This window comes from Salminus brasiliensis, chromosome 3 (assembly GCF_030463535.1).
Source record: "Salminus brasiliensis chromosome 3, fSalBra1.hap2, whole genome shotgun sequence".
Lineage (NCBI taxonomy): Eukaryota > Metazoa > Chordata > Actinopteri > Characiformes > Bryconidae > Salminus > Salminus brasiliensis.
This window is the reverse complement of record NC_132880.1, coordinates 12,459,860-12,471,314: the sequence shown is the minus strand read 5'-3', so window position 1 is coordinate 12,471,314 and position 11,455 is coordinate 12,459,860. Positions and strand designations below refer to the sequence as shown.

At 40.9% G+C, this 11,455-nt stretch overlaps 1 protein-coding gene across 1 annotated transcript; it reads right to left on the bottom strand.

The window, feature by feature from the left end:
- Positions 1-8,192: 8,192 nt before the first annotated feature.
- On the bottom strand, positions 8,193-10,761 carry tcf19l (transcription factor 19 (SC1), like). The gene is made up of 3 exons (XM_072674651.1): positions 10,395-10,761; positions 9,281-10,259; positions 8,193-9,081 (listed from the first exon to the last, which is right to left on the bottom strand). Exons 1-3 carry the CDS (start codon positions 10,678-10,680, stop codon positions 8,742-8,744), a joined length of 1,605 nt encoding a protein of 534 aa, XP_072530752.1. The 5' UTR covers positions 10,681-10,761; the 3' UTR covers positions 8,193-8,741.
- Between the last annotated feature and the right edge of the window lie 694 nt (positions 10,762-11,455).

Here is an 11,455-nt window from a genome sequence, read left to right as displayed (position 1 = left end):
ATCAGCATTTTTCGTGTCTTTTTATGTTGTTTATTTTTCTTTTTTTCTGTCTTTTACTGATTACTGATTGTGTAAAGCTGCTTTGTGACTACAACAACAGTTGTAAAAAGCACTATACAAATAAACTGACATGACTTGACTTGACAGTCACACAGTACATATAACAGGCCAAAATTCTAGGGACAATAAGAGAACCATGGCACCTCGGGGCCCCACACCTTGAATGCTTGACTGGGGGCCCAGGTGGACTGAGCATGCCGATTGTAATAATATGGATTGGAACATTAAGTATCGGTTTGAAGTTCCAAAAAAAAAAATCCAGTCCTCTAACACATCATTGAAAACCATTGATAAAAATTCCAAAACAGGCATATTAATCACTGACAATCAGGAATGTGTGCCTTAACCTTTATGGTCACACTTGGAGGCTCTTTAAAAAATGTTGCAAATGGATTCTAAGGTTCTCAGAGGTGAGAAACTCTGTTCCCGTATCAGGTTGTATGTTTAAGGTTGGGCCTTGCAGAGGAAAATTTCATGTCACCTACACAGTTGAAAACTCTTTGCAAAACTGAACTGTGTTCTTAGGTCTTCAGATTTGAGGAACTCGGTTCATTTGTCGTTTTTTACGACAATGTTGTTTGCAGTCAAAACATTCTGCGGAGAACATCTTACTTTACAAATTTAAACACTTAGGTCTTGTCAGAGGCAGTGCATGGAAACTTAATTAGTACATTTACAGGCCTCAAATTTATATCTGTGAACACTAAGAGAACCACCACATCTGGGTGCCCCAAACTCGGAACACTTGACTTGAGGCCCGGGTGGGTTGAGCACGCTGAGTTTGCTCAATCTAGGTCACACCCATTGGTGTTTAATTGATTGGAATATTAATTATAGCTTTGATGTTCCAAAGAAAAAATCCAATTCTCTAACATGGCATTGAAAACCATTGGTACAAATTACAAAACAAGCATATTAATCACTAACAATCAGGAACGTATGGCTTGACCTTTCAGGTCACACATGGAGGCTTTTTTGCAAAAGTCAATCTCAAAGATGTGGAACTTGGTTTGTTTGTTGGATTTTACGTTTGAGGTCAGAACATTCTGAGGAGAACATCTTCACTCTACAGACTTACATGCATAGATCTCGACAGAGCAGTACATAGACACTGAATCAGTACATTAACAGGCCTTGAATTTGTATCAAGGATACAGTAATAGAACAGTGGACCAAGCACAACGAGTTTCTAGTTCAATCATCTAGTTCAAACCATTGATGTTTAATGGGAAAGTTTATTATTTTGTTGAAAAGAAGTTCCAAAGAAAAAATCTCTAACACTCCATTGAAAACCATTGGCATGAATTCCAAACCATTTACAGGGTGGTGAGGGAAGTCACAGGAGGGGCTGGACCTAAAATTGGAATCCAACATTTTAAAATAGAGAATCCAAGAATTGATTCCAAAATTACAATCTGAAATTCCAAAATTGTGATCTGAGATTAGATTCCAAAATTGTTATAAAAAAATTTAAAACTGTGATCATATATTTGTAATTGACTCATTGGGGTGAAATTGGACCATATTCTGGGCCATACTAAAAATGCCTTATTGCAAACACTAATCCTAACCCTAGTGTTAATCCTAACTCTGACCCTAATCTTAACCCTAACCATAATAACACTTGAAAACCGAAAGTTTTTCCCTTTCAAAATGATTGCTGTAAAGCCTAAGTGTCTTCTAACTCTGAATCTCTCTAAATCTGACACTTATTTTAACCACAACCCTAATTACGGTTATTAATCCAGAGCCTTGCCTTTCAGTAACAATTGCTCTAAACTCTCGTAACCTTAAATGTAACCCTAAACCTGACACTAACCATGGCCCTATCCTTACAACAACCCCTAACCCTAACCTTATTGTTAATCCTAATTGTGACCCTAAATTTAACATTAACCCTAATAACAATTGCATAACAATTGATCTAAACCCTGAGGGTCTCCTAACCCTACCTCTAACTATAACCCTATCCTTAATACAAACACTTACTCTAACTTATGTTAGGATACTTTAGACAGCAGCTCTGAGGACAAATGATAGCACAATCAATTTTATATTTTTGTATAAATATTTAATTTCTGAAACCATACATAGTATCTGGTGTGGTGTTGTGGCAGTGGTGTGCACCGATTTTGGTAAGGGCAGGGCTAAGATATTTTATAAGAATCAGAATCAGAATCAGAATCTCTTTATTTCACCAAGTATGTTACCCATACAAGGAATTTGTCTTGGTGAGAGCAACACGTATGACAAGTAACAAAAAACACAGAACACAGTCTTAAACTAAAGGAAAATGACACTAAACAATAAATAGGGTAGGGGATAAATTAAAAAAGTAAAAAGTACTAAAGGTAATAAAGAGCTGAAAATATATTTACAGAAAAGAAAAGAACATCTGTACAGGTGTGCAAATAGTCATAGTGCAAAATAGGCAGAGTGCAAAATAGCTGTTCAGTCCGGTTTGGTACAGTTCAGTTGTAAGTTTAGAGGTTTACAGTGGGAGGTGACCACTGTGGTTGAGGAGCGCTACAGCTCTGGGGAAGAAGCTGTTAGCATGACGTGTTGTGCTGGTTTTGATGGACCGCAGTCTTCTACCCGAGGGGAGTGTCTGGAAGAGGAGGTGTCCAGGATGTGAGGGGTCAGATGTAATCTTGCCAGCCCGCTTCCTCACCCTGCTGGTGTAGATCTGCTGAAGTGATGGCAGGTTACATCCGATGATCCTCTCTGCTGTCCTGATGATGCGCTGGAGTTTGGTTCTTTCTTGTGAGGTGGAGGAACCAAACCAGATAGTTATGGAGGCTGTGATAATGGACTCGATGATCGCTGTGTAGAACTGGATCATCAGGGTCTGTGGCAGGTTGAATGTCTTGAGCTGTCTCAAGAAGAACATTCTTTGTTGAGCTTTCTTGATGATGGAGATGGTGTTAATAATGCATTTTAAAATAAAATGCACACTAAAGCTCAACCCTAACCCTAATTCCGAACCCTATGGCTATCCTAACTCTAACCCCAACCCCATATCAATAAGGCTCTCCCAAACCTAACCTTATATGCACACCCTAAAGCTCCACCAACCTTAACCCTCATTCCAAACTCTAACACTAATTCCAAATCCTAGGGCTCTCCCAACCTGCAATAGTTGTTCAACTGTATTTATGTATTTTTATTATGGTTATTTAAAAACTGGTAATGAGGAAAGCAGTGTCTGACTGAGGCCCTGAATCAGGCACCAGAACTAGTGATAGCAATTAAAACAGTAGCTGTTAGTGAAAAAAATGTAACAGGTATTATTATTGTTTTTGTTGTTGTTGTTTTATTATTAAAGGAGGTGACTGTCAGGCCCTCGTTATCATGCTCTCTCCCGGGGCGATCCCTAGACCCATATAAGGAGCCGGGGATTCCAGAAGTCTTCCCTCGTTAAGCCGATTTGTGACACTTGGGACTGGGGCTTCTTAAGCTCTCTCTTAGAGTTATGCAGACTGGGTTTCAAATGTAGTTGCGTTCAAAAATGTCTCTGCTAGCCTCAGTGGGGAACTCATGCACAAGTCATGTGCTCTAATGTGCAAGGGCTAAGCTCCGCCCCTCACCTGAGCACACAGGTGTTGTTTATTACTGGTCTCATTAAGCTCCTCTGTTTGGAGTGCTCTTTGTGAAGTCACTGCTTTACTACCTATCCCTAATGTGCTTGTGTTACTTTGTTGTGTATTTTGGTTGTGAGCCTCTGCTTTGTTCTTATACTTGGATTATGGATTTGCCTCTGTTATATCTGCCTATCTGTTTTCTTACCTCCGCCTGTCCTGATGATGAGTTTTGTCTTAGCCCTAATACAATTACTCTGCACATGCAGCCTGCCTTAAGCTTTACAAGGTTACAGATGACTTCACCATTGAAGGTTGCAGCAAGTGACATCACTCCCAAGGCCATCTCCTTACCACCTGTGTACCCTTGCTTTTTCTATGGGGAACCTGAGCAGTGGGGAGTGTTCAGAGTTGAGTGCCTGTGCTATCTGGCCTACATTTCTAATGTGCCAGTCGGAAAAGGATGGTGGAGGAAGTACGTGTTTTGTGTTTCTTCTTCTGCGGGGGCTTGCCTTGGACTGGCTTTTGGGGACTATACTAATATCAGACTAGGCCCTGGGTCACCAGGGAAAAGGTTGGAGGACACAGTGAATAGGGAGGCCCTATTGCCGCCATAGTTTCCCCAGAGGAGGCCTGCAAGTCAGCTGGGGACGCCAAAGCGCTGCCAAGGGTCCCGGAGGAGGCCTGCAAACCACCTGGGGAGTGCATGCAGTCTTGTCTGCCTCTGCTCCTGTGCTGGCTCCCAGGTCTTCTCCTCCTGTGCCAGTGGTCTTGTTAGCGGTCTTGTCTGCTCTCTCTGCTCCTTTGCCGGCTCCCAGGTCTTCTGCTCCTGAGCTGGCATTTGGCAGATGCTCTTATCCAGAGCAACTCACAAAAGTGCTTCGCTATTTATGCAAGAATAACATTAGCTAGTTTAAATAGACTAAAAATTCAAAGATACCTCTAAGTATCCTCTTCTATGGATCGTAAGAGATGGTGGGTCAAGCCAAGCCATACTCGAAGCTCGAAGGGCTCTTGCTACTGATCAGCTTTTGACCACTGCCATCATGTATTGAGGGGTTGGTCCATTTTTGGCTTAAGGATGAAAGAAGACACAATGAAACATACAACTATATGTCTTACAATAATAAATACAGCCTTCAATCATTATCATCAGTAGTATTTTAATGTTGTGTATTATCATGACAACCATGTGGCTGTCATTGTCACTGTCCCAGTTTGCCACTGCACACAACAATAAAAATACAACACAGTGCTTGTTGTTTTTAGAAATCAGTGATGACATCACAAAAAAAAGCATTGACCACAAGAAAAATCAGCAGTTCAGAGAATTGTTTGTTATGCACTGCCTTGGCAATTTCTGTAGTACATGACTGCCCTCATGTGGTCAAATTCTTAATGAGAATTACCACAAAATATGATAAAATACCTCATTATTTGTATGGATGACCAAGAACCCACTACTTCAACATTATCATTTTCTTTACTCACTGTACTTGTCTTTGTTATGGGGGACCTTTTAGGAGTGTGATTCCTGTCCCTGGTTTACTTTTACCACACTCATGAAAGAAATGGTTGACATATCGGTTATCATAGTGTCAAGTTGCCTCAAACAATCTGCACTCCTAATGTGGGATAGTTCTGTCCAAAATTTGTGACACTGCACAGTTCAAATGTGAGCCAAACGTGCAATGCCATGTTCAGTAATTTTACAACTTGCAATGTTATAGGTTTATACAGTCATGCATAACAATCTCCAGAGATCTCAATGTTCCTGTGTGCAAAATTATTAAGACCTTTACAGCCCATGGCACTGTAGCTGTAGGGAAAGAACCTGATCTGAGACACAAGGTACAACAGTCTCAGCTAGCACTATCCGTCACCATCTAAATGAAATGGGACGCTATGGAGGTCCCCACTGTTGATGCAGAGACATAAAAAAGCCAGAATGGAGATTACCAGAAGAAAATAACATGGCCCCTACAGTCAAACATAGTGGTAGTTTAAATATGTTTTGGGTTGGTTTGCTTCCTTAAGCACTGAATTCTAAGACAATGACTGTGTACATGACGTCATGAAATCTGAAGACTACTAAAGCATTCTGGAGGGCAATGTGGGTGTTCCCATTATACACAAAGCATACTTCAAAATGCACCAGGAATTGGTTTAAGACAAAGCATTGGAAAGTTCTAAAGTGGCCGGCAATGACTCCTATATCACCTATGGAAAGATCTCAACAGTTGGGAAAAGGCACTGGCAAAACCGAGCAATCACGGAAGACAGGTCATAGACAGAGAGGTGAGCATGAACCCCAGTGTCACTCTCACAAAGCTCCAGCATATCCTTGTGGAGATGGGGGAACCTTTAAGATCAACCACTTAGGCAGCACTCCATGAATCACGCCTTTATGAAAGAGTGGCCAGAAGGAAGCCACTCCTTAGTAATAAGTAATAAGGAGTATAATAATAAACATTATAGCTTGCTTGGAATTTACCAAAAAATTACCTAGAGGACTTTCAAACCATGTGAAACAAGATCTGCTGGTCTGATTAGACCAAAATGTATTTTTTGGCATGAATACCAAGTACACAGAGATCCTTGAAGAAGACCTGCTCCAGAGCGCTCTGGACCTCTGACTGTGGCGAAACTTGAGCTTGCAAAGATATGCCAAGAGAATTGCTCAAACTCCAGAAACTTTATATCTAAGCACCCTGGACAAAATGGTAATACTGCTAAGCATATTAGTACACCCGTGTTTAAATCATTGTGGTTTGCACACTACACGACTGTTCAATGACAGCAGGTCACCCATTACACGACCATTCCAGGAAAAATCGCCCACTGTCTGTCTCGCTTTGTCACGAAAACACACGCGAGAAGTGACTAAGGATGACCTAAAACCGTGCGTGACATATATATTTTTTATTCTGAAAAAACATGAATGTGGATGTCTGCAAGAAGTAAGCAGTTAAATTTGTTTGCATGCTGAAAAGAATATGGGTGAAGGATTGGTTTGGGATGCGAGGCCAACAGGGATTGTCTGTTCTTCAGATGGAGCCGGAAGTAAATAAATGTACATTTTTGCAAAGAAAAGGTATTTTTGGTATTAGGGGTATTATGGCTGAGTGTATGCCAATGTGTTCTGATAGAAACTATATTATGTCCCTGCACCACACACATTTAGATGTAGATGCATAAGACGGGATTTAGGGAGTCGCTTTCGCTTCTTCCTCGGCTTTCCTCTCCTTGAATTCTCGTTGGCTGTAGCGCGACACCGCCCTCACTGCCAGTCATAAGATGTCGCCACAGGATTTCGATAGGTCCAGATATTTAGCATGCTAGAATTTGTTGGGTTGGTTGGGTTGCGTCTTTGAATAATTCACATATAGCGATATAGAGGCGATTTCTGAGCCCCGAGCGAACACAGATTTGCCTCAGAGATGATGTGACTTCCATCAACCTGAAAGATAATCACACTTAATGCTGGGTTCACACTACACGATTTTAGCCCTGTTTTTTCGCTCGCCGACAGGTTTTGTGTAAGTGTAAGGACCAGTTCATGACGGACAGTGAATGCACATGTAACTCTCATTTTGTATTTCCAGTTCATCTCAATTTACAAATCCAAAAATCTAGAACTTTTAATCTAATTTTAGTATTTTATTGTAGATGCAATATTAGCAGCTAGGACTCGATTACATTGTCATTAGTAGTTTTTCCCCATTCTGCACTATTTCGCACAACAGATAAGCACTTTCAAAGGAATGAATCAAGCCAACTCTGATGAATTTAATCTTTAAAATTTTCTTTATTCAGCCCCTGATTCCCCTTATGACAAACATTGCAACTGAACCGCAGATAGGAATTTATCTTAGCTAAAGCATTAAAGTGAAGACAGTGAAAGATGATTTACATTCATACCACATTCTATTTTTAAAATGCCATCTACTTAAGGTTAGTAGAGCTCAAACTCAAAAGCTTATGTTAACACCAAATAAAAAGTATTAAAAGTATTTGTCAGAGGCCACAGAAACTTAGACATTAAAACAAAATGCATTTTTTTGGCAATTACATTTCTTTCTTAATTATCATCAATATCAAAGCTTGCCTTTTGTAGATATTATTAAGCCAGTGCTTATGTAAATTTTGCAAGGTCCAGTTGTGATTTGCTGAGAGAGCACAGTGAAGATCCTCAGAATTAGGTCGCAAGAGAGCACAGTAAGCGCACGTTTATTGTAGTAGTTGATATCTTGAAAGCAGGCTGCAGCCTTTCCTGATCTGGGCTTTTAACAACAAATGAACATCTCAAGCACAGTAAGACCCTCTAAAAGGCAGATAAGTAGGCTGTGGACAAGACAGAACTGAGTGTAGGGCAGACCCCATACATAGCCTCACAAAGCACAAAACTGCACTGAGCAAACAAAACAGCATTTGCTTCTAAGTAGTAATTTAACTGTTGTATACTTGTAGATCTAACACAGTTAACTACTGAACTACAAAACCATCAACCTAAACCTTTTGAATCATCTTGTCCTGGCTTTCATTTCACATCCAGCCCAAAAATAAGCCCAAAGACAAGATAAAGACATGGAATCCACTTAGATATCACCCAGAACACATTTTAGAGGCATCACTTATATCAATACCCACTAATGCCTTTATTTTAGCTATGCATATCCCTTGGAGAACAGAAAAAGTTAACATTTTGACCTTACAATAAATCAATTTCTTTAAAACAAAACAAAAACAAAAAAAACCCCATAAATTTCATTGTAAGGCAAGCAATTTCGCAGTGCAGGAAAATGTAAATTTGATGTGTAACTAGCATATGCTTTCGCCAAAAAACAAAAAACATTTTTGCAATTTGTGCCTTTATTATACATTAACCAACAAAATGCATTCACTGAACTGATGTCATATTTACAATTTAGGATATTGGTTTCTAAGCTGTGAAGGGAACTGTCAGTCTCCTTTCTTCTTTTTTGACCGTTTATGTATACTGTCAGAGTAATCGTCCTTTCAGACTAGTGTACCAGAGTCCTGATGCGGCAGTCCAAAAGGAACAAACACATCCCTCATGGGTCATGACAGAAGACCCCAGGCTCAGCAGCAGCCACAGTGGAAGTCGGCACTTGGGTCAAGCAAAAAGGAGGTGCGTTTGCGGTCATGGGGCAGGCAGTCAAGGTGATACCAGGCATCACAGTCATCACACTGCACCCACTGCACAGTGTCCTGCTGTGGAAGACGACAACGTGCTGCTGCACACGGCTCTACACCCTGGGCTCCACCGATGTCTTCATCATCATCATCATCATCATCCTCTGAAGAGGAGGAGGAGGAGGAGGATGAAGACGAAGAGGAGCTAGAAGATGAGGAGGAGGAGGAGGGGGGCGGCAAGGAAGGGCGGGGTAGAGGATGCTTTCTGGGTCTGCCACGTCGTCTACTGCAGAAGAAAATGATAATTTAGATTATGTTTGAGAATCAAACAGTACTTATATGTCAAACAGACAAATTGCATCACAATTCTCTCTCTGGAATAATCCTAAAGCAAATGCAGGTTTTCATTAAACCCAAATTAGCCCTGGTTAACTGGATTTACAGCAGATGTTAGATGATAGTCCTGATTCCGTCAATCAACGTACCCAGTGGTGGCACTGAACCGTGCAACTTGCCCTCTCTCTCGTTCCACCTTTGACTGTCTAATTGACGGAGAGGCGAGTTGGTAGTTTTCACCTCTCATCAGCCGGGGGGAGCACACTGGAGAACTATTTGCCCTTCGCCTGCCACGAGGAGCCAGTGTGCAAGGTTTTTGCTGTCGGTAGGTCACAAGATTAATGCCTTTGTTGTGGCCCATATTTCCAATGGTGCGCTTTTGGATTGAGATAAAAGAAGGATTACTAATCTTCCCATTGGTTGACTGACTGTAAAGTATTCCATTCTGCTTTGACATCATAGGCCTAACATCAAACTGTGGCCTTGTGCTAAGCTCTGTTTTCATCGTCGAAGACTGGAATACTTCAGACTCCGACTTGTAAAGCCTCCGTCTCTTTCCACCTCTGGCCTTCCTTGCATCCTCTAATCCACTTTTACGACTGACAGGGTCATCCGAACCATCATCCTCCAGGAGCACTGTGTGAGCTGACTTGCGTCGGCTCTTAGAGGACGGTGGAACAGATTTTGATGAAGTTTCTATAGTAACAGCTGTAAAAGGTGGAGGAGTGGAGGGTGGCACCAAAGCTGTAAATAAGGGAGCTTTGGTGGAATTCAGGTCAGTGCTTTTGTCAGTCTTCTTAAATGTCCAGCAGCTGCCATTCATCTTGCTCAAGCTGCCAATGGAGTTGAGGATGACTGTAGCTCTGTTGATGGACAGTTTAGAAATGTCAATGGGCTCTGGTTTACAGTCCAGGCTGGTTCTGATCCGATTTTGAATGTCAGAGGAAAAGGAGTTGGCCTTTGGAACTGTTATGGCATTAAAGTTCTCGGGACGGACCCGAACCTTCTGGAAGAGGAAATAGAATTCTGGGCTTCCCTGAGCTGACTGGCCACCAAAGATAAGTGTATCACCATCAAATAACTCCAACAAAGCACCCTGCTGCATTCGAACATCATTTACCCATGTACCTGTCAAACAAAGTAAGGACAAAATGTAACATTTACATAAGACATAAAATATCACAAACAACTGATTAAAGTAAATATGAAGCAATAAACAGAGACTTTAAACATATTCTGAGAAATTGATGTGCTAATACCAACCATAGCTGCTTCGATCCTTAAGTTGGACTTTCCAACTCTCCTCTGCTGAGGCATCAGTCTGTCTTTCAACATGTAGTTCAGCATGGATGCGGGACACTGTTGTTGACTCCAAAGTGACATCACACAACTCTGCTGCCCGCCCCAAGCGAAACACTGAATGATTAAGCGCTGGTCGGAAAGTGTACAGATCATGGGAAGAGTCGGATACACCACTTGTGGTGCCATTAGCATTATCTGATGAACCAATTCGCAAAAGCTGAAAACATGGCTGGGCTCCTGACAACATCTTGGCACAGCACCAAAAAATAAATTATTAAATAAAAAACAAAACAAAACAACCTAAACTACACTCAGTAAGAGGGTGACTCACAGACATCTAAGTGTAACATTACAGCCATCCATTTCAGTTTGTCTTTCCTCTTTTAAAAATTTTCATAAAACATGCCAACTAAAAAAAAAGGCATGTAACGTTTTAGAGAAAGTAGTCTTTGATCAGATCTGTATAACATATACACACAATATTACAAGCATGCATCATAGTGGTGCCACTGAACTAACCATTCATGTTGAATGTCTTTATAGAAATATTAATTTAGTTTTAGATTAATTAACTGACAGCTGTGCCCATTGGAGGTTGTGAGGAAGCAGGGCTGGGGTAGTATGGCAAGGGGACACACAGGTGGTCTTCATTCTGAGAGTAAACCGTAAATAAAATGTATAAGTAAATCAGTTTCACATTTAGCTAGTGCCAGTAACATATTAGCAACAAGTACATTCAGCTACAAGTATTTCACTAATTAAATAAAGAACATACATATACAAAATGTCCAATGTACTTTGACTCCAGACAAATATATTTATATTATATAATTACGCATATCACCGTGATGTAATTTGAATTGGTTGTATGTCAGTGCGCTGCTGTTTACCTGTACTTACAGCCAACTAAGCTAGCTAGCTAGCCCTGAAAGTTAAGCCTACGGTACCGGGTTTAGCACGGAGGGCTAGCTAGTTAGCAAACTAGCTGAACTGCCTAAGTATCAAAATTCAGCAAACGAACG